The sequence below is a fragment of the Eleutherodactylus coqui genome, chromosome 9, assembly GCF_035609145.1.
Source record: "Eleutherodactylus coqui strain aEleCoq1 chromosome 9, aEleCoq1.hap1, whole genome shotgun sequence".
In the NCBI taxonomy this organism is placed as follows: Eukaryota; Metazoa; Chordata; class Amphibia; order Anura; family Eleutherodactylidae; genus Eleutherodactylus; species Eleutherodactylus coqui.
Genome location: NC_089845.1, coordinates 162,265,401 through 162,290,996, shown reverse-complemented (window position 1 = coordinate 162,290,996; position 25,596 = coordinate 162,265,401). Strand labels below are relative to the sequence as shown.

The 25,596-nt window shown below is 44.8% G+C and overlaps 1 protein-coding gene across 1 annotated transcript in view; it reads right to left on the bottom strand.

Moving 5' to 3' along the window:
* Positions 1-24,624, bottom strand: part of KCNK9 (potassium two pore domain channel subfamily K member 9) — a 168,824-nt gene extending 144,200 nt beyond the window's left edge. The window contains exon 1 of the mRNA XM_066578763.1: positions 23,440-24,624. Within this exon, the coding sequence (XP_066434860.1) occupies positions 23,440-24,034 (595 nt within the window). The 5' untranslated portion in view covers positions 24,035-24,624. The remainder of the gene's footprint in view (positions 1-23,439) is intronic.
* Positions 24,625-25,596: the final 972 nt, after the last annotated feature.

The window sequence follows — 25,596 nt, the reverse complement described above, 5'->3', positions numbered from 1 at the left end:
GTAGTTTTTTTTTTTAATACTCTCTTTTTTTTTTCAAAGACGTTTAATTTTTTTCAATTATTTTCTGCGGTCATTTTGTTCGTGCAATAACTTTTTTATTTTTCCATCGATGTAGTTGAGCGAGGGCTCATTTTTTGCAGGATGTTCTGTAGTTTCCGTTGTATCAATTTGGAATACATATACGACTTTTTGATCGCTTTTTATTGCGTTTTTTCTGGGAGACAGGGTGACTGAAAAAGTGCATTTCTGGTGTTCTTTCTTTTTTTTTTTCGGACTAGATTCACCGTGCGGGGTAAATAATGTGCTACTTTGATAGATCAGACATTTACAGACGCGGTGATACCAAATATGTATTTTTATTTTAATATTTAGATTTTTTAATTATAGATATGGCAAAAGGGGGATTTAAACTTTTATGACCTTTTTTTTTGTACAATTAAAAAAACGTTATTGATCTTTTTAACTTTTCTTTTAAGCCCTCCTGGGGGACTACAACATGCGATGCTTTGATCGCTCCTGCAGTGGGATGTGATGCCACAGCATTACGTCATACTGCAATTTGACAGGCCACGGGGATGGCCTGATAGGCAATCTTCTAATGCAGCCCTGCTGCCATGACACCTGCACGGCTCCCCCGATCTCACCTCGTACGGAATTGATAGCGGCATTTAAAGGGTTAACAGCTGAGATCGACCGAACGGCCAATCACGGCTATTGCCCACGGGTGTCAACTGTAATAAACAGCTGACGCCCGCGCTGTATGCAGAGAGGTCGCTCCACGACCTCTCTTCATACATACCCCGACGGTCCAGGACATAAATGTACGTCCTAGAGCGGGAAGGGGTTAAAAACAAAGGGCGAGGTGTTTGGAGAAAAGGCCAGAACAGGGAGAAGATTTAAGCTGCTGGAGTATTGAGCTCACAGAGCATTGTCCAGACTGGATACAACTGTAACAAACCCTCAGCTGAGAGAAGGATAATGGGGGAATTCATAAACGCATTAATGCAAGAATTCTGAAGTTGGAAAGTAGCAAATCCTTGTGCAAGCCACGTGTGCAAAAATGTGCCACTTTTCTGCATTTTACGCCACTCCTGCCACTTTTGGAATGAAAAAAAAAGTGGATGGGGCTTGGTGGGAGGGGGCGGAGCCATCTATTATTATTATTTACACCAGAAAATGGCATAAATCATAGCGCACCTCAGGTTTTACGTGCCATAAAACTCAAAATATGCTCACGGCCGTTCCTAGCACCTCTTATTACATTGCTACATCTTACTCTGTCACCACTTATCTAAGACCACCATGTAAACCACTATTTTAGATAAATGTGCCCCTATATTTGTACAATTTTTCTGTCCTTGAATATAAAAAATGATGATCCCACTCACTGACAGCAAGCAGAGATGTTAATAACATTGTAAAGAATGGAATCACAAAGCACGTTAGAGTGTGTGTTATCTGAGGGACAGAAGAAAGCAAAAGACAAACGTTACACCACAACTTCTCAGTGTCAACTGGGTGCCCACCTAGTGGAGCTGTGCTAGTGAGGCGCAACTCTAGTGTAGTGAAGCAAGTGTATGTGGGTGGCTGCCATCCACCAGCATACAGGACGGGCCATGATGGCTGCCACTGGATGAAAAAAACAAAACAGCAGAGTGGCAAGTGCTGCCTAATAAAAGGAGAATGGAGTCTTCATACCTACAGTCTGCCTGCAGTCTACTTGTTCAGAAAGCAGCAAGATAGCAGCACCCTTAGACCAAAACAGCCCAGTGAACAAATATAGCACCAGAACCAAGCTCATAACATGAATTCAGGACCTAAACCAAGCTCATAACATAAATACAGCACCAGAACCAAGCTCATAACATAAATACAGCACCCAAACCAAGCTCATAACATAAATACAGCACCCAAACCAAGCTTATAACATAAATACAGCATGAACCAACCTCAGTACATAAATACAGCCCCAGAACCAAGCTCAGAACTTAAATATTGTATCAGAACTGAGTGACTATGTTGCTGGGGTACTGCCAGCATTGCTTTAAAATATCAAAGAGGAGGAAACAGAGCCTGGAGGAGAATGATTCATGTAGCTCCACAAGATGCTGCCGTACAGAGGAAGCAGATCATCTGGCTGCCTGGACCTAAGGGGAGCAATCACCCCCAGTCTGCATCCGCCTGGTGCTCCCCTACAAGCTGGTGGCCGACACCCTGTGTAATTGCATGGGTCACACATAGCTAATGGCAGCCATTCCCAGGGGAAATAAAAATTCTTGTATCCCATTTGAATGCATAAGTCAATAGCAGTGGGACTGTTTGAGGTGTGCGGGGCAGAAGTGCTGGCCATTAAGTAGAGCAGTGCAGCAAGCATCACCCTCCACCCCCCTCATGTTTGCTGCTCGGAGCTTTTGGGTATCTTCCAATCTCATCTCTGACTGTCTGCCCTCAGTCACTGTCACAATCCATTCCACTCGTCTTCCTCTCCACTGCATCTTCATTTTCGGAGGGCAGGACCTGGTCTTGTATGGATGATATAAATAGCACAACCGTACGGTAATCGAGTCACCGGCGATATCCTTCACAGTAGATGTCATGTTTTGTAGTGCTAAATTGCCTGTAAACCTCCCCACTGTGCCTTAGGTAAGTGATAAGAGCCCTCACCATGAACCCCCCTTCCATATGGTCTTCCATGATGCCACTTGGAAAATGATGGGCAAAACCGACAGGTGATGAAGTGGAACGGCGCCCATGATGATATACCACTAATGTCTATGATGAGTCATGCGGTGAGAACTTCTGTCGAGGCCATTTGGATGAAGGGGACGTTGCTAATCCTGTAAGTAGAAGATGTAGTCTTCATGGAGTGACTTCACCACTTTCCCAGTATATAAGTATATTTGTGTGGAGTTTCTATTGTTAGGTTTTTTTATTTCCCATGATCTATTATAGTATCATAATGCCTTATCCAACTTCAGTCGATCGCCCACTCTTTTGTTCCCAGCACCCCCAGCAAAATCAACCACCACCAACCAGGCATTTCCCCATGCAGCCAATCAGATAAATGCTGGTCTGTGAATAGAAGGATGGAACAAGTCCAAAAGAACGAGTGTTGGTCCTACAAGGTGGTTCTCCATTCTGGCTCACAGAGGGTTAACTCAAGTTAGGGCCGGCCTTCTATAATGTCTGTATGCCCTAATAAAGTATATGGACAAGGGTTGTTTTAATGGACACCAGTCACAACCAACGGATGCAGCCCTCTCACCTTCCTCTGCTGCTGGTTGCTGTCACTGGCATCCCTGCCTGTTGTGCAGCCAGTGCCACGTTATCCGTCCTCTTTAAGCCAGTACATGCACCCAACTTGTCCTCAGCTTATCCTAGCCTTTCCTGTTTTGTTTAGGGCACCCAACTTCTTCTGGATGGTGTCCAAACAAAAGGCTCCTAGTGTTCTAAGTGATGGTCTGCTAGTACTCTGCATGCTACCCAGTTTGAGCTTTGTCTATATACACAACTTTCACGAACTCCACCCTCCCTGACCTCAGCCTATAACTTTGATTATGTCCCTGCCTGTTCTTTTTTGCCATGCTCCTGTGCCTTGTGGCATATCTGGGTCAGCTGTCATTGCATTGAAACTACTCCTGGGGAACAGATGTGGAGTTTCTCGGCAGAGAAGGCCAGATCCCTCAAAAGGGGGGCTAAAGGGTAAAAACCTGAGGACCAGTTAAAGCATCCCTCAGGAGTAGCCCAAAGCCAAATCAATCAGTGACACAGGAGGTCCACATGCGCTGTGCTACATTGTCTTCATAAAACAACCCATTTAATAGGGATGCGTGGGTTAATAAAGAGTGGTGCCAAGTGTGGAATAACCCTGATGACATCCATATGCTCTAATAGGGCATAGAAGTAGTGATATTCTTGGGCAATTGGCATGATAGACAGGAACTGACTCATTGACTTATATGGAAGAGTATTGTGAATATGTTCTGTAGCCTTTGAAGGAAGGGGGAGGAGGTGAGATGTGACATCAACTATTGTGAATGGTGGATCCTGTGTTATCTATATATAGGTGTTACCTTTCATAGTAATCCTAAGTGTGATGATAAAGAAATGTTTCTATACAAAACAGAAATTATAGAACAACTATTAGGTTTAGTGGTCAGTGTGCATAGAGGGGGAGGAGGTGAGTTGTGACATCACCTATTGAGACTGTTGGTTCCTGTGTTAGCTGTATGTAGGTGTCTCCTCTCAGAGTAATCCTGCCTGTGATGATAATGAGATGACGGCTGAGAAGTTTTCTCTACAGAACAGGAAGTGTCAGACTACTGATAGGATTAGTGGTCAGTGTCAGAACTGCAGGATTTCAGGATTTTTAAAAAATATAGATTATGGCATCGAAAATTTTAAAGAATCACCAAAAATCATTGAAACATATGTTTAGCATAAAAACTAGAATCATACAAGTAGCTATTTTCAGATGACAATTTCCTTTTAACAATTAAAAAAAGTGAAACATAAAACATTTTTCCAGCCGCGGACAAATACCGGATGATGTATATGGTAAAGGTGGCACAACCCGAGGACGATCACATGATCTCAGTTTACATAATCTCAAAGGTAACCTGACCTACATTCCAGGGTGCGGATTCAGGGCACAATCCACGTGATTCACCACCTCCAGTATCTACTGTCGTCTACAGGGAGAAAACTATTCGACATTCCAATATCCGTTCTACTGCTCTATAGAAAGAGACCCGACAATCCTGATCAAAACCTCGGATTTAACTACTTGAGTGTTGGAAATAATAAGGTCCTGAACCGTAGCAATCATCAGGCTCCAAACAATAACAGGACTGCCATTCGGAAAGAGCAGCAAATACTCGAAAAACAGCTTAAGGAAAATGAATTGTGAGGTTGGGAGAACTGGAGAAATGACTTCTTGTAAATTGGAGCCTTAACCACATTGTGGCTGACTGAGGTGAAAGTCCTCAGCTGCTCGGACTGGGATGCTAACGGGTTTTCTGTCCTCACGTTGCAAATGTGTAACCATTCGCAGGATGGGGTACAACCCGGACCTGCAGCCAACAATTATAATATGCACATTTTCCCCATCATTCTGCACTCAGCACCCCATAACGACAAACTGAGAACAGGATGTTAGAAATCTTTAATAAGTATTCACACCCTTTGGTATGACAATTGAAATGTAACTCTGGTGTCTACCATTTCTCTTCATCCTCTTTTGAGATGTTTCTACACCTTGATTGGTGTCACCTGTGGTGCGGTCAGTTGATTGGATATAAAAGACATGCCTGTCTATATAAGATCTCACAGCTCACAATGCATATCAGAGCCAAAACCGAGCCATTAGGAGGAGAGAACTACCTGTAGAGCTCAGAGACAGGATTGTGTGGAGCCGCAGATCTGGAGAAGCTGCAAAAACATTTCTGCTGCCCTGAAAGTTCCCAAGAGCCCAGTGGCCACCATAATACTTACATGTAGGAAGTTTGGATCAACCAAGACGCTTCCTAGAGCCACCGATCCACCAAACTAAGGAGGAGAAAGGCCTTGGTAAGAGAGGTGACCAAGAACTCAATGGTCACTCTCGCTGAGCTCCAAAGATCCTGTGTGCAGATGGAAGAAACTTCCAGAAGGTCAACCATCACTGCAGCCTCCTCCAATCTGGGCTTTATGGCGGAGCGGCCAGAAAGAAGCCTCCTCAGTAAGACACATGAAAGCCGCCTGGAGTTACCAAAACGCACCTAGAGGACCTCGGACTGCGAGAAACAAGATTCTCTGGTCTGATGAAGCTATGATGGAACTTTCTGCTTCAATTCTAAGCACTCTGTCTGGAGGAAACCAGGCGCCGCTCATCACCTGCCCAATACCATCCCTACGGTGAAGCCTGGTTGTGGACCATCATGCTGGGGGAGGGGAGACCGGTCAGGGTTGATGGAAAGCTGAATGGAGCAAAGTACAGAGATAATGACAACCTGATCCAGAACGCAAGGGTCCTCAGACTGGGCAGAAGGGTCACCTTCCAACAAGACAATAACCCTAAGTCCCCAGCCAAGACAACACAGGAGGGGCTTAGGGATGACTCTGTGAATGTCTTTCAGTGACCCAGCAGAGCTTTGACTTGAACCCAATTGAACAACAGACCTGAAAATGGATGTGCATAGACGCCCCCCATCCAACCTGACAGAGAGCAGAAAATCCCCAAATCCAGGTGTACAAACATTGTAGTATCATCCCCTAGAGGACTGGAGGCTGGAATAGCTACCAAAGGGCTTCAACTAAGTATTGAGTGTGAATACTTATGTTAATGATAAACTTTTATTTAATTTTTTTTTTAAATGTACCAAGATTTCTAACATCCTGCTGCAGAATGGGGAAAAACGTCATTTCTTTTTGTCCAAACAATGCCAAAACATAACAAGATGTAAAAAAGTGAAAGGGCCTGAAGACTTTCCAAATGCATTGCATATTGTGTGGAAGCAACAGGGCTTCTACCATCACACTTCCTCATGGGAGGAACAAACTGGCGAAAGGCCCCGCCTCTGCTCAAACACTGAAATATTAGCAAACAAAAGAAGGAGGCGGAATGGTTTGATGTTCACACTTTCTTTATCTTCTTAAGCCTCATGCAAATTGACACAAAGGCTATCAGATATCTCCAGAGCGAAGGCCTTCCAGAAGCATCCACATGTTTACATGCCTATTTGTGAATCGTCTAAGGATCTAGGTTGCTTTAACAGCGGTTACTGACCAGACATGGCCCAATGGAAAGGTCTACGCACGTTCTGCATGCATATTAGACTAAACAAGGCTAGAGATATCTTCACTTGTAGCGCACTCTTGATGCTTATCTCCAAGGCTACATCAAGACAGACTTACGTTTCTATTTATAAACCCTCTATAAATGAGTTCTACTTGACAATAGCGGAGGCCGCGACTTACAGTATATACGCGGCTCTCCTCACACTGCCGGGATTGCTACTCCTGCGACGATCACGTATTTTCCTAATTTCACCTTGATGCAAACATGTTACATTTCCAGCATTTGCAAGATGATGGAAATGATTTTGCTTCTTGTGAAGAAACCAATAACTTTATATTTCCTTCTGCGGAATTATGAAAATACGTCTGAAGAAAGAAGGAACATTCATCACTGCAGGAGGCAATTACCAAATAGACGCCGAAATAGATTACAATGGGAAATTAAACTGTTAATTAAATGGAAATTATGTTGTCCTATGCTGGAAAGGCTTGTTTGGGGCAAGGCTTAAGTTTTCAGTTTCATTTCGTATGTTTGTGACCCCTCCCCCCCCCCCCCCCGCCTCACTCAGCAACCCCCACTGATCTAAACCAGTGGATAGCATGAAATAAGGAAGTCTCACAGTGCCAATCCACAATGATCTGCCTCTTGCCCTATATGATGTGCATGGACATTCATTGAATGACTCTTTTATTAGAACCCTGCCCACTTTAGTAGAGCTCCCAGCCTTTTAATAGTGTTCCCGTCCCTTTTTTAGAGCCCCCTTAACACCCTTTATTAGACCCCCCGCCCTCTCACGATTGGCACTTCCCTGTATGGGAATTCTCCCCGTGACCCCGGAGCATAAAATCACGTGACAAGTTTTCCGTGGATCAGCTTCAGTGTGAATTCACATTAGATGGGAAAATCCAGCGATCGGAGCGACTTCCAACGAGGCCGATCATTGGTGCTGGACTAGCCGAGGGCTCACTGCCAACCGTGGTAACAGTGTGGAAAGTATACTGATGTGATCAAGAAAAAACATCCAGAGAAAGGAGATCCTAGGGATGGAATCAAATCGTCACTGAAAGGGGTCGGAGGAGGATGTCAGGAATCGTTCTGACCAACAGGCTGCACAGTCAGCAGAATACAACAATGGGGCTTCAACTAACGTGTCCAATTGCACAACTCGCTGTTCCTTAAAGCGGATGGCTATAACAGCAGATGACCAGTTCCAGCTCCATCTTGTCTAAGAGAAACAGAAAGATGAGACTCCAGAGCGCAAAACTTGTATCACTGAGCAGCGGAAAAACATCTCCTGGTCAGATGGATCCAGATTTCAGTTGCTGATGGGAGGTCAGAATTTGGGGCAAAGCAGCATGAATCGCTGACCCCTTCCTGTCAGCTGGTCAGAACATGTCAGACTGCCACCTAACTGCAATCTAAAAAGCTTCCTGTCCGCAGGGGCCGATATTAATGCAGGACGATTTCACCTCCAAGTGGGATCTACACTGCGATGAACTGCTGCGGATCTGATGGACGAAGGAGATGTCTTGGCTGATGGAGGATGGGGGTTGGGACATCATTAGTTGTAGCTGCTCCCTGTGGATGCAGGCTATACGACAGATCCTCCTAGAACGTTACCCCACCTGGTAGAAGGTCTGTATCATGAGAAGATATTAGGAATACCTGATAGCTTGTGAATGCCTTGCATATAACAAGCTGTAGTAACATCATGACCCTACAGCAGAGAGTCCTATGATGTAACTGCGCTTACATTACGATATCCGAGAAACTCAGACCGATATTGTATTCACAAAGCCAACACAATGCGTTTAGCAAGAAAAACGTATCACATACCGCTGCACTGGAGATTGCACTTGGAAATTGCCCATTAGTCCCTCTCAGCGCAAAGAACAACGGCATGGCACTCACATGAACCTCCCAGGCACATGGAGCACGCTGCACTGCTTTTTTTGCCTCCATAGAGAAGAATGGACGGTTCTTAAACAGAAGCGCCTAAAAATATGACACGCAGGTTTTCTGACTTCTTCTTGTGTCATTATGAGAGAAGCATTGCATGTGTGAATACTCGTACGCCCGTCAATGACGAAGGCTTCTGTCCACGTGGGATTTTGGTGCATCTCACAACACACAGAAACTGTGCCAGAAAACTCTCAGCCGTGAGTCCCATCCGATAGCGATATGGACGCAACTCAGACGTGAACAGTACCTGCTTATCTCCATCTGTATATTCACGTGACTTTTCGGGCCGCGTCCACGATACAAAAAACGCTCCACATCTTATTTTTGGGCGATTATTTGTTAAGAATCAGTGACTATTTTTAATGGGCTCTTTAAAGAATTTGCATGGCACTTGTATATTGTGCGATTTGCTTGCGAGTGCGATGAGATTTGTACCTTTGAATTCACAAGTACAAAGATGGGACGCCCTTTTAAGAAGAATCCCATCATCCTGGGAACCAAAATCACCACTTTAAAAGTACAATATTGGTCCGAGTTTCTTGGACAGACATGCCACTCGCTCATATGAACCCAGCCTTTATGAATTCTCTAGAACTTATCATGAAATTATACTTCCCCAACTCAGAGGCCTCTGGAGGGCGCTCTGCTGTTCCAAACAAGATGAAATTCAGATACTGGCCACTTCAGTGAAACGGCGCCCCACCCAGCAAGAAACACTCATTTTACAGGCAACAATGGCACCAAATACACAACATACCCAACACATATTTGAAGTGACAGGGTAATAGTGCTCCTAGAAGTGGCCCCAATAGTCCCCCTTAGTAGCCCCAATAGAACTACTTTAATGTACCTAGTAGTCATAGTGACCCCATTAGTGGTTCCAGCAGTAATAGTGACCCTGTTAGTGGCCCCAGTATAAATAATGGCCCCCATAGTAGCCCCAGTATTAATAGTGGCCCTCATAGTGACTCCAGTACTAATAGTGACTCCCATAATGGCCTTAGTAGTAATATTGCCTCCCATAGTATCCCCAGTAATAATGGTGTTCCATGCAGTGTCCCCAATAGTAGTTGCAACCCCTATAATGGCCCCTGTAGTTAAAGTGAGCCCCATAGTGGCCCTAGTAGTAATAGTGACCCTGTTAGTGGTCCCAAAAGTAAAAGTTACAACCATAGTGACCCTAGTGGTAATAAAGACCCTCACAGTGTCCTCAGCAGTAATAGTGACACCTATAGTAGCCCCAGTAGTAATAGTGACCCCAGTAATAATAGTGACCCCCATAGTGTCCCCATTAGTAATAGTGACACCTATAGTAGCCCCAGTAGTAAGAGTGACCCCCTTAGTGGTCCCAATCGTAATAATGACCCCATAGTGAAGAAATGCAGATATCAGGTGAGACGTCAGCGGTCAAAGACTGATTACAAGATTGGCTACTGAGTGAAATGCTTGTGGGGTTGCTGCTTGGCTCACAGCTGGCAATTATTTTTTACTGGCTGTTAATATAGCCGATAAAAAATAAATACTGGCTGGGTGTCAACCAAGCGCCCCTCTGAGGTCCTGCAGACTGCCGCCTGAGGCAGCGGGCTCAGGTCACCTCATGGAAGAGCGCCCCCTGAGACACCTGGAGCTACTGTTGCAGGTGGTCAGGCGTCTATGTTCTATTCTAGCTATGAAGATATCATCCTATCAGTCCCTGCAGACAGACATTATGGCCGGTTCCCTCCCCCACACAGGAGTCCCCAGTAATCGCTGCACATTTATCAGACATTACCCGAATCATAAACTGCTGATTACAGGAGGCCGCCGGCTGCTCGGCTGGGATCCTGCTGCCTGCACGGCCGGTCATGCACAATCTAGATAGAGCCTTGGCTGTAAAGGGTTAATGCAGTGACAGTGACGCTCTGCAACCACATGGAGATGTAGCAAACGTTCACTTGACATTCAATGTACTACGATCACCCAACTCCAATGTAGCACAGAGCTGCGCCAGGCATCTGTGGAAGCAGGAGCTGTCCCTTCAGCACCGCACTGCAACACTGGTGCAAGCACCGCAGCTGCGATAAGAAATGCATCATGTATGACCGAGTCCTGAAAACACTGGCATTTATATGCATTTCATATTATTATCTGTGAAGCATGCCGCATCCTGAAAGCATTAACCCCTTAATGGGGCGGCCCTTTTTTTTGCATTTCTGTTTTTTCCTCCCCACTTTTATTTATCCCTCACCGCCGCTGTCTGAGGGCTTGTTGTTTTCTGCGGGACGTGTTGTATTTTTTAATGTTACTATTTAATGTACCATATAATGTACGGAAAAACTTTTAAAAAATTCTAAAAAACCTTTTAAAAACTATTTTAAAAAGTGAAGTGGAAAAACATTGCAATTCCGCCTTTTTTGGGGGGTCTTGTTTTTACAGCATTAACACTGCGACAAAAGTGATCTGATAACGTTACTCTGTGGGTCGGTACGATTACGACCATATCAAATTTACTTTGGTTTTTTCTGTACTTTTTAAAAAAATATCTCTGGAACAAAGTAAAATTATTTTCTGCGCCGCCATAACTTTTTTGTTTTTCCAGCGACGTAGTTGTGTGAGGCTTATTTTTTGTGGGACGTCCTGAAGTTTCTATTGGCCCCATTTTAGTGCACATACGACTCTTTGATCGCTTTCTATTACATTTCTTTAAGGTGGGGGTGACCGAAAAGCGCAATTCTGGTGTTGTGTATTTTTTTCTGACGACGTTCACTGTGCAAGGTAGATAAAGCATTACTTTGATCAATCAGACCTTTATGGGCGCAGTGATACCAAATATGTTTTTGATATTTTTTTTGTTAATGTTTTTATTTTAAATACGTGAAAAGGGAGTTATAAAACTTTCAATGTCCTTTATTTTTTTACTTGAACTTGCGATTGTTTGATCACTTGTACAGTATAATGCAATACCATAGTATTGCAATAAATTGTATTCTGACAATCAGCCATGGCAGCCCTGGGGGTCTTTAGAAGGTCCCAGGCTGCCATGGCAACTGTACAGCACCTTGCAATTTCATTGCAGGAGAGGAGGGGCATACAGGACTCCCAATTAGCAATCAGGACAGCTGGTACCCGCCGGGTATGAAGCACAATCGGCTCGTGATCCCTCTCCATATAAGCCTTGCAACCCCATGAAGTAAATGGAGGCCCAGGGGTATGAAGGGGTTAAAACCAAGTGCGAGCCTAATGCCCCTGGACTAACACATCACATACAAACTTGTCCCTAATTGGAGAAAGGTTATTCTATACTGCAAGCTGTCCCTGCAGCACAGCACGACAGCAGAGAAGACACAAGCTGTAAGTATTTACATGGCCGACAGCGAGTTGCGTCTCAGATTCTTGGGTGCAACTGGCATTATACACACCGACTCCCCATCCGTGCGATCTGCGAAACACCACACATTGCAAGTCCTATTCTCTCACAAGAATCGCATGAAAATAGGACCCGCTTTAGTTTTTCCATCTTGCGCTATCGATGCAAAAGAAACACCGCCCGTGCAAATTCAATCCCGCTGGACGCGCACGTTTTTTTTTCACCCATGTCAATACGGTATTATTAGTAGTAGTTGTGATATAATTGCACATTGGTCTTATCATAGCACGATACTCGTGCGAGGGTGGATGCACACGGGCGAATGCGATATCAGTCCAAGAAGTTCAGACCGATATCGCACTCTCAAACCCGCAATTTCTGCTACAAGGGCAACGCGTTTTTCAAGGAGAACGCACCATATCTCTGCAACGCGCGATTTTAACGCACGACTTTAATGCACGGACATTGCTGGTGGTTCGGTAGGAAAAATAGAGGAATCGCATTTGCATGAAAACCACATCTACAAGTGAGTGGGGGAAGACTTTGTATACTGTCGTAGGAAATAATGAGCGAGAGTCACCCGAAAATAAGGCAGGCAGCGATCCTTCAATCTCAAATCATGAGCAAAAATTCCCTCATATGGATAAATACATTGAGAGCTCATGTGATATCTGATCATACGGCAATCGGTCAGATATTGCCCGTGAAATCACCCGTGTGAGCGCACCCTCACATTTACAAGCAAAGGCAATTTTTTTTTTTACTGCCAAAGAAAATAATGGGCGAATCCTGTGTAAGAATACGACAAATCGCTCGTGAATAACATGGATTCTTTCCACAGGTGAGTTCTGTCCATATTATAATCGGATAGTACTGACGCCTGAATCCGCCCATCTGAATACACCCTGGGGGTCATTCATTCAGGTGATTTTCTTGTACAATTTTCAGGTGTTGCAAAATGCACAGAGTTCGTGTAGAAGAAGAACCCATTATTTTTAACCCTTTGCAATCCAATTTCGGATTCAGGGTTTCCTAGGGGTCTTTCTCTTTCTCTCATTATACAATGGTGCCATCTGCTGGCCAGTACTGCAGTATGGGACATGCTGGAGAGGCCCCTAACAACAGAGCGGCCAGTAATCTACAGTAAGAATACCCTGCCGGATGTTTTCCAACATCAGAGCTGTACAGCCTTCAATCAGAATGTCTTTAGGCGTCAGACAGTGGATTGGAAAGGGTTAATGGGTTAATTTACGTGAGTGATTTTTGCCTCTCAGCGACGCTACGAGAAATGACAGCGCGTCCTGTTTGTATTATTTCCCATGTGAGCAGAACAACAAAATTGCATCGTACTCGCCTGAACCTGCGACTTTCCTGTGAGTGCGATGCAGTTTTCTTTATTTACTATTGGAATAACTTGATTTTTCAAGCTTGTGAAATACAATTCACGTTCCTCACATTGCACTTGCATTTAAAAAAAAAAAAATCGCAGGTTTGCAAGTTTCTCGAACTGATATTGCATTGCTGGTGTAAACGCCCCCTGAAGCAGGAAGAGGGAAGTCACTCCTGAACTAAGGTATAACATAGGGGCTGCAGTGTCCCGGGAGCTGTCCCTTCAGCACCACACTACTGCACATGCTTAGTATTGCTGCACATCGGTCCCAGAGCCCTATACAGGGGTCAGCAACATACTGGAGCCCCCTGGGATGGATATACTGCTGCTGGGGGCATGCAGCAATAATACACAGGGACCCCGGATGGTGTTAATTTGTAGTGTCTATGCAAATCAACAGTAAGATAGCAGCAGTAGTCTGTCTGCATACGGCGATTTGTGTTGTAGGTTGTGCCAGACGTCCGGATATGAGTGAGAATGTGTTATCCCCCACCAACATCTTGCATGGCGAGTGGTCTAATATTCCACTAGACACCATTCAGCCCTGGCATGAGTCCACCCCAAACTTGATTCTGGCTGCATTACCTGCCGAAGGCGACCTAGACGTTACTAACCATTTAGCGATGCGGACCGTTTTAGTCCTAAGGACGCCACACTTTTCACAAGCCGTACATTTTGTATTATTCCATCAACATGGCAGTTTTTTTTTTTTGCGTTGTTGTTGTTTTTATTGGTACCATTTTGGGGTACATACAATGTATTGGAGAACTTTTATTAACTTTTTGTGGAGAGCAAGGAGAAAAAATACATGAATTCTGCCATTGTCTGTTTACAGCGTTAATCATGCAGCATAAATGGCGTGCTGCCTTGTTTCTGCGGGTCGTACCATTACACGATACCAAATATTATATTTCCTATTCTTTAGGTTGTTCCACTTTTGCACAATAAAAACCCTTTTTTGGAAAATATATTTTCTGGCATCGCTGCATTCAGAGTCCCATTATATTATTTTTCCATCAATGGAGCTGTGTGACGGCTGATCGTTTTTACCGCTACCATTTGGGGCTACATATGTTTCTTTTTTTCATTAATTGTTCTGGAGGCAAAATGAACAAAAAAGCCTTTTGGCTCAGTTTTTTACTTTTCTTTTTACAGTGCTTGTCGTCCAGGAAAAAAAGTGTGTTCAATTTACTGTACGGGTCATTACGGATATTCCGATAGCAAATATGTGTTTTTTCATTTATTTTCCTTTTGTTTTAAACAAAGAGGGAAAAGTTAGTAAAAATAGTGTTCCGTGTGCTGCTGAGACATGTTGTACTGTTGTGATTCCAGCAGCACAGCAATGTCAGAGTTAATGATTGAGCTGGCTGGGTGTGGTTCTTCCTGCTAGCCAATCCCCTGGATCTGTGCTCACATATAAACCCAGCTCCTGGTCAGTCTGTATGGCCCCTCAGGTGAGCAGTCATGAATGCTTGTCTGGTGAGGTTTGCAGTGTGACTTGGTTCATGTCTGTTTGTATGTTTAAATTCTGTCAGTTTTGTGTAGTTTCCTGTGTGTCCTGCAATCTGTGTTCTGTCCTGTTGCAGCTTTCTGTGTGAACTGTGTCCGGTTCTGCTGGACTCCTGGTTAGTGTAGGGACTAGCAGTATAACCAGGAGCCGTGAAGTGGCCTGCTAGCTTTCAACATCTTGTACAAAATGTCAACCAATACCTGGTATTTATATTCAGCTTCCAATCTGTTACTAGTGGTTGCATGTTGTATGCAGTGTATTCTGGGTCTGTCATGTGAATGCATCCTGTTCTGGTGCGTGGCTCCTAGGATCAGCTAGGGCCCAGATCCGAAGACCGCTGGGCTGCCCTTATTGGGGCAATGTCCCCGCTCAGGTAGGGCCACTCTCATTCCTCCTTGTAGCACAGGGTCAGTTGCCTGAAACCGGTGTGAGTCCCGTGTGACCCTGGTGATACCCGTGTGTGTCTGCTTTGGTCACGATCGTGTGGGTTCCGTGCTTTGCCTGCCCACACGATCGTAACATAATGCCCCCCCACTTACAAAAGGGGGTGGATTATGTTGTATGTTATATGTTGTATGCATTAAATGTTGTATGTGAACAGTGACTAGTCCAGTGTCTGTGCAGGTGGCCAGACATCAGATGTGGATAGTCATGTTCTGTGGATGTTGGTATTCATATCTATGGTAGACACTCCTTGTAGCACAGGGTCAGTCCCGTGTGACCCTGGTGATACCCGTGTGCGTCCCCTTTGGTCACGATCGTGTGGGTCCCGTGCTTTGCCTGCCCACACGATCGTAACAAATAGTGTGGGGGGGGGGGAGTACTATTTTTTTTAGATGTTTTTTTACAATTTTTATTTCTTTTTTTACATTTTTTTATGTCCCTGCAGAAGAATTGAACCTGTGATGCTATGACAATACACTGCAGCACTCCTGTACTGCGATGCATTAGAACTAATCATAGCAATCACAGACCATAGCAAACCCGAATGCAATTTCCAGGCATCTGGTTGCATGGCATCCTATCGACCCTCTATGATTACATGGCAGAGAGCCGATGACATTACAGATAGAGCACCCTCCCTCTGTGAACCCTTTACATGCCATGATCAATATTGATCAGGTGTGTAAGAGGTTAAGGGCGAGGATTGATGTTCTCACCTCTTTTGCAGCAGCAGGTTGGCTGTCAGTCATGCCATCCATAGGACATAAGTGTACACCCATTCGTGGGAATACTTTTGCACCCAGAGCATTCATTTACTTCCTGGGATGGGAGGGGTCAAAGGCCAATCTTAACTTTGTTTCTTTGTGTGCCCAAATAGTTTTTAGATTTTTTTTCTTTGTCGGATGCATAGAGCTTTTAAATTCTTACAAAATATAACACACATGTTCTTGTTTGGTAGGTCTTATGTAGTGATAAATGGGCAGAAATAGGGAAAAGTGCACTTTTCCTCATGATTTTCATATTTTTATTTCTAAAGTTCTTGGTTCAATTTATAATATCTAACCTTCAAAATGAATCCTGCCTTTGCTGTGGAGCAGCACACTGCCCCCTGCTGGTGTGATAGCCTGCGGGGCCATTGCACCTGACAGTCGGTCACCCCTAGTGGTGGCACGAGGGACAACGACAGCTCAGAGATAAGGACATCCTGCAGCCACATGTGTTCCTCTCATGGCGGCTTCCAGTAGGATAATGCTCAGCCGCACACACAAAGGGGTCACAGGAAGCCCCCACAACATTCTCACACTTCCGTGGCTGCCCAGTCACCAATTTATCACCAATGGAACAATAGATTTATCACCAATATAACATGTATGGTACCATCTGGGATGAGAACTTCCACAGCCTACATGTTTGCATGATCTAGAGGCTCAGTTACAGTGAATGTGGAGCAATATGCTGCTGGATACCATACAGAACCTGTATGCCTCTATGCCCACCCGTATCACATCTTGTATCCAAGCTAGAGGTGGTACAACAGGATACTACAGCCTCCATGCCTACCCGTATCACATCTTGTATCCAAGCTAGGGGTGGTACAACAGGGTACTAGAGCCTATAAGCCCTCACGTAACACATCTTGTATCGAAGCTAGAGGTTGCCCAATAGTGTACTAGAGCCTCCATGGTCGCCCATATCACATCTTGTATCCCAGCTAAAGGTGGTGCAACAGGGTACGAGAGGCTCCATGCCGCTCAGATAACATCTTGTTTCCAAGCTAGAGGTGGTACAACAGGGTACTAGAGCCTCCATGCCCCCCATATCACATCTTGTATCCAAGCTAGAGGTGGTACAACAGAGTAAAAGAGCCTCCATGCCTGTATCACAAATTGTATCCAAGCTAGAGATAGTACAACAGGGTACTAGAGCCTCCATGCCTACCTGTATCACATCTTGTATGTAGTAATCGGGATCTGGGGATTGGGATTGCTGTGGACACAATCAGCAGCAGAAGACCAAACATAAATATTCTCTGGTGGACCTATGTGGATCCGCTTTGCCTCATACCCGTTTGGCTTTGGCCTATCTGAATTGGCTGCACCTGGGCAACCCCGGTTTTCTCGCTTGACCTCTTCAAGTGGGATTTCAGTTTAGCTGCGGAGTCCCCAAGCCGGGACTCCCAGTTGTGTGGCTGCTGATGTTCCAGGGGGCCAGGGTGTGGTACCTGAAGGCCAGAACAGGAGTAAAGGGGAGAAGCAGGCTGCAATCAGGGCCGGTGACACAGACCTAGTAACAAGGCCCAGGCTGTGAGTCAGAGCAGGCAGCAAGCAATAACAAAGTCCAGAGTACAGGGCCAATATCAGAGAGCACAGAAATCAGAAATGGTCAAAGTCAGGCAGAGTCAGAACCAGAACAAACATAAACTGGGGCTTTGTCACAAACGGCAGTAGTAGACTAATTGCTTAGGCATCCACCCTAGGGTGTGGATGCCTAACGTAGGGAGTGCAAGAACAGGATTGGAAGGAGATGAATCAGGAACAGGATTGGAAGGAGATGAATTATGGGGGGGGGGGGAGTGCACTGGCCCTTTAAAAGATTGGCAGGAGTGCACACAAGCTCTTCAGGGAAAATTCAGGGAGTGGGCAGAAGAGGAAGGAGTACAGAGGCAACCCCTCGTAGCTGCAATGAGAGCGACATCAGTTCTGCAAAATGACACGAAAAGTCTGAACGTACAGATCTAGCAAGCACCAAACTAATGTTACAATATTTGCATAGCCATAAACAGATACTGACTGTGGGGTTAGGCAAATAGCGTAAGCGTGCTACTGGTATGTTAACGATGAAGGACCCCACAAAATTAAATTTGAGATGTACTACAGTGGTATGTTTATAGTGGGGGTCTTGTGTTGATGATGATTAGTATTACACATAGCTCTTAGAGCAGCACTATACACTTATAAAGCAAACCTTGGCTAGCTGCTCCTGAACTAATATATGGTATTACATAACATCTAACCACTAACTGGAAAAAGGCTGCACTCTGCTGGGAGTCGTCCCTTCAGCGCCGCACTCATACACCACACTGACACCTTGGGCTCCACTGAGACTTGTTCTCGCATCCTGAACAGTCTTGCATGCAGCTCAATGTACATTTCTCCAGTCTATTGCAGTTTAATAGTTAATATTGTAAAATGTTGCAAAAATTGCATTTACACATCCAGTACGCTGTCATTATCCTTGTATTATATAGTTATTAATATCAGTGCACTACACACATGTCAGAACTGTTCCTGGCCTTATAATATCTATTACATAAGATCAGAGCTTGGCTGCAGTAATGACTGTACTAGCCGGCGCCTAGAGCACTGCACTACAGGCGCTGCAAACACGAGCTGGGATTAACAATGTAGTAGTAGTACATATTGTTACTAGCATTACATGTTCCTCATATAGCATTATACATTTTATAACAGCCAGGGGGGAGTTGTTCCAGAAGCAGAGCCTGTACTAAAACTGGAGCAGGGGCTCTAATACACCAGGAGCAGGAACTGTACTACACTGGAAGCAGATGCTGTAATACACCAGGAGCAGGGACTATACTACACCAGGAGCAGGGACTATACTACACTGGAAGCAGATGCTGTAATACACCAGGAGCAGGGACTATACTACACCAGGAGCAGGGACTATACTACACCAGGAGCAGAGCCTGTACTATACCAGGAGCAGAAACTGTACTAAAACTGGAGCAGGGGCTGTAATACACCAGGAGCAGGGACTGTACTACACCAGGAGCAGGGACTGTACTACACTGGGAGCAGGGACTGTACTACACTGGGAGCAGATGCTGTAATACACCAGGAGCAGGGACTGTACTACACTGGGAGCAGATGCTGTAATACACCAGGAGCACGGACTTTACTACACCAGGAGCAGAAGCTGTAATACACTGGGTGCATTACATCCTAATGCACCAGGAGCAGAAACTGTACTATGCCGGGAGCAGGAGCTGTACTACAACTAAAGCAGGAGCTGTACTACACCAGGAGCAGGGGCTGTACTACTCCAGGAACAGAAACTGTACTACACCAGGAGCAGGGGCTGTACTACAACTGGAGCAGGGACTGTACTATACCAGGAGCAGGGATTGTACTACACTGGGAGCAAGGGCTCTACTACACCAGGAGCGGGAGCTGTAATACACAGGGATGAAGAACTGTACAGTACTACACGAGGCGCAGGACTGTACTACACCAGGAGCAGGAGCTGTAATACACCAGGAGCAGGAGCTGTAATATACTGGGAGCAGATGCTCTACTACACCAGGAGCAGGGGCTGTGCTACACCTGGAGCAGGAGCTGTAATACACCAGGAGCAGGGACTGTACTACACTGGGAGCAGGGGCTCTACTACAACAGGAGCAGGAGCTGTAATACACTGGGAGCAGATGCTCTAATACACCAGGAGCAGGAGCTGTAATACACCAGGAGCAGGAGCTGTAATATACTGGGAGCAGATGCTCTACTACACCAGGAGCAGGAGCTATAATACACTGGGAGCAGGGGCTCTACTACACCAGGAGTGGGGACTGTACTACACCAGGAGCAGGAGCTGTGCTACACCAGGAGCAGGAGCTGTAATACACCAGGAGCAGGGACTGTACTACACCAGGAGCAGGGACTGTACTACACCAGGAGCAGGGGCTGTAATACACCAGGAGCAGGGGCTGTAATACACCAGGAGCAGGAGCTATAATACACTGGGAGCAGGGGCTCTACTACACCAGGAGCAGGGACTGTACTACACCAGGAGCAGGGACTGTACTACACCAGGAGCAGGGGCTGTAATACACCAGGAGCAGGGGCTGTAATACACCAGGAGCAGGAGCTATAATACACTGGGAGCAGGGGCTCTACTACACCAGGAGTGGGGACTGTACTACACCAGGAACAACGACTGTATTACACTGGGGATTCATTCAGCAACTCACTCATACAAACTTAGATGATTGACAGCAGAAAAAGCTCTCTGCTCAATCTAGACTTCCCTTATATTATTTCCTTTATATTTCTCTCTTATGATAGATCTATGATTGATTACCCTCGACATGTGTAAATTAATTTACTGTTGATTTTCCAGCCATATCTGCTGAAAGTTTGTTCCAAGCATCTACCCTAGAAGCAAATATTATCTGTGATCATAAATGAATCATTACTATCATCCTCATTGTAATAACATATCACTAAATATGTTCGCAGCAACTAGATAGATAGATAGATAGATAGATAGATAGATAGATAGATAGATAGATAGATATACTGCACTACTGTGGAATTTTCCTTCCAGACCATCCTTTTTCTCTCAGCAGATATCCATAGTTTATTTGCAGCAGAGCCAGATAGCAGATTCTTGGCATTATTAGATGGAGTCATGTCCTACAGAGAGAATGGGAGCAGCACTGTCTTATTCATGAGATGAAGAGTAACACTCCCAGCAGCATCCTCATCAGAGTCACACTTTAGTCTCATAAGAGAATAGGTGAGAACCCCCCCCCCCCCCCCCCTTTCCTTCTTCCCTCAGCCCTGGAGCCTCCAGTATAAAAGTGTGACTCTCTATGGGACAACAATTATCAATCATTACTTAATCCCCTGCTCTATGATTACTGGGGAGGGGGCTGGGAGTAATAGTACAGACGGAAAGTTTTATGCAGTAGATGGACATAAGCTAATGCTGATGCTCAGTACAGTATGTACAGGTTGTGCCCACCAGGGACATATTATATAATGTATTCCCAATGCATGTGACTGTGATGAATGGGGTACAGTACAAGGCACAGCCAAGTACAGCTGGACATCCACAACATGACACCTAAATCATCAGGTATTGGTGATTATCATACAACAGAGTGAGTGTCCTATGTAACTGAATGTCCTATGTAACCCTTTGTGACATCGTTTAACTGTCTTGGTTCAGATAATCCAGTAGATTCACCTACAGTCTTATGTAAAATCACATCATGATATTATGTGACCAGTACGATCTCTGCTATAAATCACAACACAGCTCGTCTACACCTGTATAGGATGAAACCTTAGAAGGAAGGAAGTGATGGAGGGAGGTGGGACATTACAAAGAAGGCAATGTCAGATCTATTAATGTATATACACAAGGGTTAAATCCATTATATTGTGTATAGCTAGTTATAATAAGAGTGCACACCTGTTGTATTATATATAATGTATATTACAGAGATAGATAGATAGTTGCTATAACTTAATACTGCAAAACATAGATTTAACCGCACTCCTGTATATCTCATTATAAAGACAGATTTACTTTCCTGTACACTCCAGTATATACTGTATACTGAACACTTTTTCTATGATGTATACAGCCTACAATCCCATCCAATACAAAATCCCGATTTATCTGTCATAGGACTTTGTCTATGGCAGCACAAGTGTTAATGTCCAGTCTGCTACATTCTCTAATAACCCTATATGATTCCAATGTTCTCCCATCACAATATAATGGAGTTAACCCTTGTGTATACTGGACTACAATGGATATTAGTACTTGCGCTGCCACAGAGAATGTCTTATGACAGTATAAGTCAATGTTTTACGCTGGATGAGATGCACTAACTTTCTGCAGTGTTTTCTGCCAAATTATATATATATATATATTTACCGAGGTAATCAACAGGAAGTTATAATAATGCATCCATTCTAACAATTATTACTATATTAGGGTAACAGCAAATCATTGGGGTGAATGTGAACTGCATATAGCCGGTGCACTATTTTGCCTCCGTGCTTTGCACACCACTTCCTCTCCCGCATTTGCTGAGCTCATAGAGTTTCCCATCACCATACACCTTACAGAAAGAAAATCAATGCTCACTTGCAAAATTACAAACACGCCGCTTAATGATCCGTGGAAAAGATTGACTCAAACAAACATGCTCATCCCAATCGGAACACAAATCTATCTACAGGGAGTAGAAGGAGGATAGATATTGGGGAGACAGACCCTACCCCCAATACCCCCACCCCCACCCTCCAAAGAAAAACAAAAAAACAACAAAACTTTACCGGAGCAAAGACTAAACATAAAAAAGCAGCCGCACGAATTCTAGAACATTTTATCTGAAAATAAAGTCTGTCTGCTGCCGTTAAACAAGTTTTAAAAACTTTTTTTAGTACGAAGAAAAGCCCAAAACAGCAATGTAGTGAGAGGTGTGAGTGTTGTATCCCCTTAATGTGGACCTCAACAACTGTGTACTAGCTGTGGCCACAACACAGGAGGCTGCAGCAGGGTGACAAATGACATATCTGCTTGTCCAGCATTTTCACATCACTATGGCAAAGATGACCCCAGGCAGACTTCACTGTATGCACCTCAGAATCAGCTACACGGACTACAAGACATACTGTATGCAACACTGAACATATGTAGATGACTAGAATAACATCCAACAATCTTCTGCAGTAAAGAGTTCGGGCTGACTTGACTCATACTTGAGTATGTAGAAGTCTACAGGTTGCTTTTTTCACATAAAGTCAAAAAAGGTTTCTAGACCGAAAAATGAGACCATGTTAAGTTATACAGTAACTTCAAACCCTTACTGAAGACTTAAGACTTGACTTTTAGATGTCCAACATCTGGAGAGCTACAGGTTGTCATGGACCACCAAGGTGAGAGACCTTAAAAGTTGCATCTGGTGTTCTTATCACCTACAAATGCTGAATCTTTCCCAAGAAGCCTTTGGCATGTAATTTTCCAGCATAAGGAAATCCACAAGTTGTTTGTTGCTAGTTAAGAAACAGGAACCACATCTAGTAGACCTTGCAATTATTTTGGTCAATGTTCTTCACCAAGCAAAACCCGACAATTAATAAGCACGCACTTAATTAATACTCGACAATTCACGAGTATGCACTCAGTCAAGACCCGACAATGAATAAGCACACACTCATTCAAGACCCGACAATTCATGAACATGCACTTACCTATAGTGGTAATGACTGTGATGGCAAAGTAAAAGGAGCCTGCAAATTTCCACTGGACCCCCGCCCGGTGGGGCTCGGACTGCATGATGACCAGCTCCAGCTGCCGGTAGTCCTCGCTGGAGATGTTATACTTCCCTTTAAGGCGGATCTCCTCGGCTTTAAGCTTCTCTTCCTCACGCATTTCGTAGTCTGACTCCAGCGCATCAAAGACAGCGGCCCCGACCAGCAGATAAGTGAACGTGCAGATGATGAGGGACAAAGTCCGCACGTTCTGCCGCTTCATGGCCACCAGCAACCGGCTTGTGAGGGGATCATGTCCCCCCGTCCTGCCTGAGAGGGCGCAGCAGCCGCTGGGAAGTTGCAGACAGCAATGGCTGGGCTGGGCACCTGGAGAGTGGGAGTGGAGGGGGTGGCTGTGGTGATGATGGTGGTGGTGGTGGATGCAGGGTTGGTCACCTCTCCCTACTCCCTGCTCGTGTTCCTGGGAAGAGGAAAGACACAAGAGGCTACTGGATCTTCTGGACCAGGTACCCTGCAACCTGGAGGCTCGGCGCAGGACTTGCCCAAACCAAGCCGTCCCAGTGCTCAGTGCCATCAACAATACCACCTTCTGCCTGATACCCTTCCTTCTCCGGCAAGACTACCCTCTGGCTTCTATGCTCCCCTCTTCTCCAGCAAGACCACCCTTTAACTACTAGATTCCTTCAGCCTTCTATTGTAGCACCCTGTTTCGGATAAACAATTGCAGAAGTTGAGGAAGAAGTGCAAGGTCTAAGGTCAGTTTAATTCACTTTAGTCTTCAGTTTTTGCACCCATCTGATTAGAATTTGAAAAGGCAACTTCTAAGGATGGCTGTTCCCTGAACAATATGGTGGATTCTATGGAGAGTTGACCAGCAGAAAACATCTTCTCTTAAATAAATGATCATTTGGGATGGGTTCCAAGAAATAATGGGGCATCCAGTGCTGAGTAGACAAAGTATGAGGCTCCGGATACACTTAAGTGGAGATAAAACTTGGTGAGGTGAGTCTGTAGTATGTTCTGTGGTCTTGGTTGAAAGGCTTCTTAATGTTGGGATCGATGGTAGAACATTTACAGTTCCCCCTGAGATCCTTTCTTATTCTTTACAATCTTCAATCACCTTCCCATAAAATAAGCGTTAAATCTAAAATATAAATGTGGTTTCCTCAATACTTCAATACCTTCCATCTAAAGTTGGCCAAAGTCAACTCACATGGCCATCTCTATATGGCTAAGCAGGTAGAAGTCAACAGAAGTGGACAAACAGAAGAGGTCAATAGACATATAGATGATATTTTTATGTACTCCGGCTGAGGAGGGAGATCTTAGAGGACCCTCTCAGTAGGAGCAAGCTCTTTCTCACTATCATAGGTGGCAACCAGTCCTGAACATGTCCCTGTAGGGTCACTAACCTCAAGTTGTTGAGTTTTGCTGAAAGTGCAGTGCAGTCTTGGTGGCATCTGATAAGTAAAGACCTCCTTATATTAGGTTATATTGGGAAATAACCAGAATCCAGTCTTTGCCTTCTTGCATACATCAAACAAGGTAATGCAGCTTCCTTGGACTAGGTGCATGAAGAAGACTGAGGAGATAGAAAACAGCCAAAGCAGGGTGGTGTCCAGACTGTCGGATCATCTGTAGCAGGCATCAGCTGAGGATCACAAAGCAAGCAGCTCCAGATGTGACTGGTGGAGCAGCAAGTAGGTGCCTCATTCCAAATCTTCATCTTGCAACACAAGCCACCTGCAGCTGCTCATCTCAGGAGCTGCCTATGGATGAGTGAATTACTTGCACTGGAGATCTGCAGCACATGATGTCTGGTAGCTTTGAGACATCTCAGATGGCTTCAGAAATCAGAGCCACATTCTTCCTATCCTTTGCTCTCTGCGATCATCCCCCTTGAAACTCTACACAACCTTCTGTTTCCTTCTCTCCCTGTTTCTCCAACTCTCCTCCCCCAATGTTATCCTGTGAACACTCCCCTAGAATAAATTAATTCTTCAGGGAATCACTGGGAGCCAGCACCACGTGGTTTTAGTGTTTGAAGCTGGGAGGGGGGCAGAATTGGTGTGTGTGGGGGGGTGGTTTGCATTAATGATGATGAAGCATAGAGAAAGGGAAAGAGGAGGCAATGTC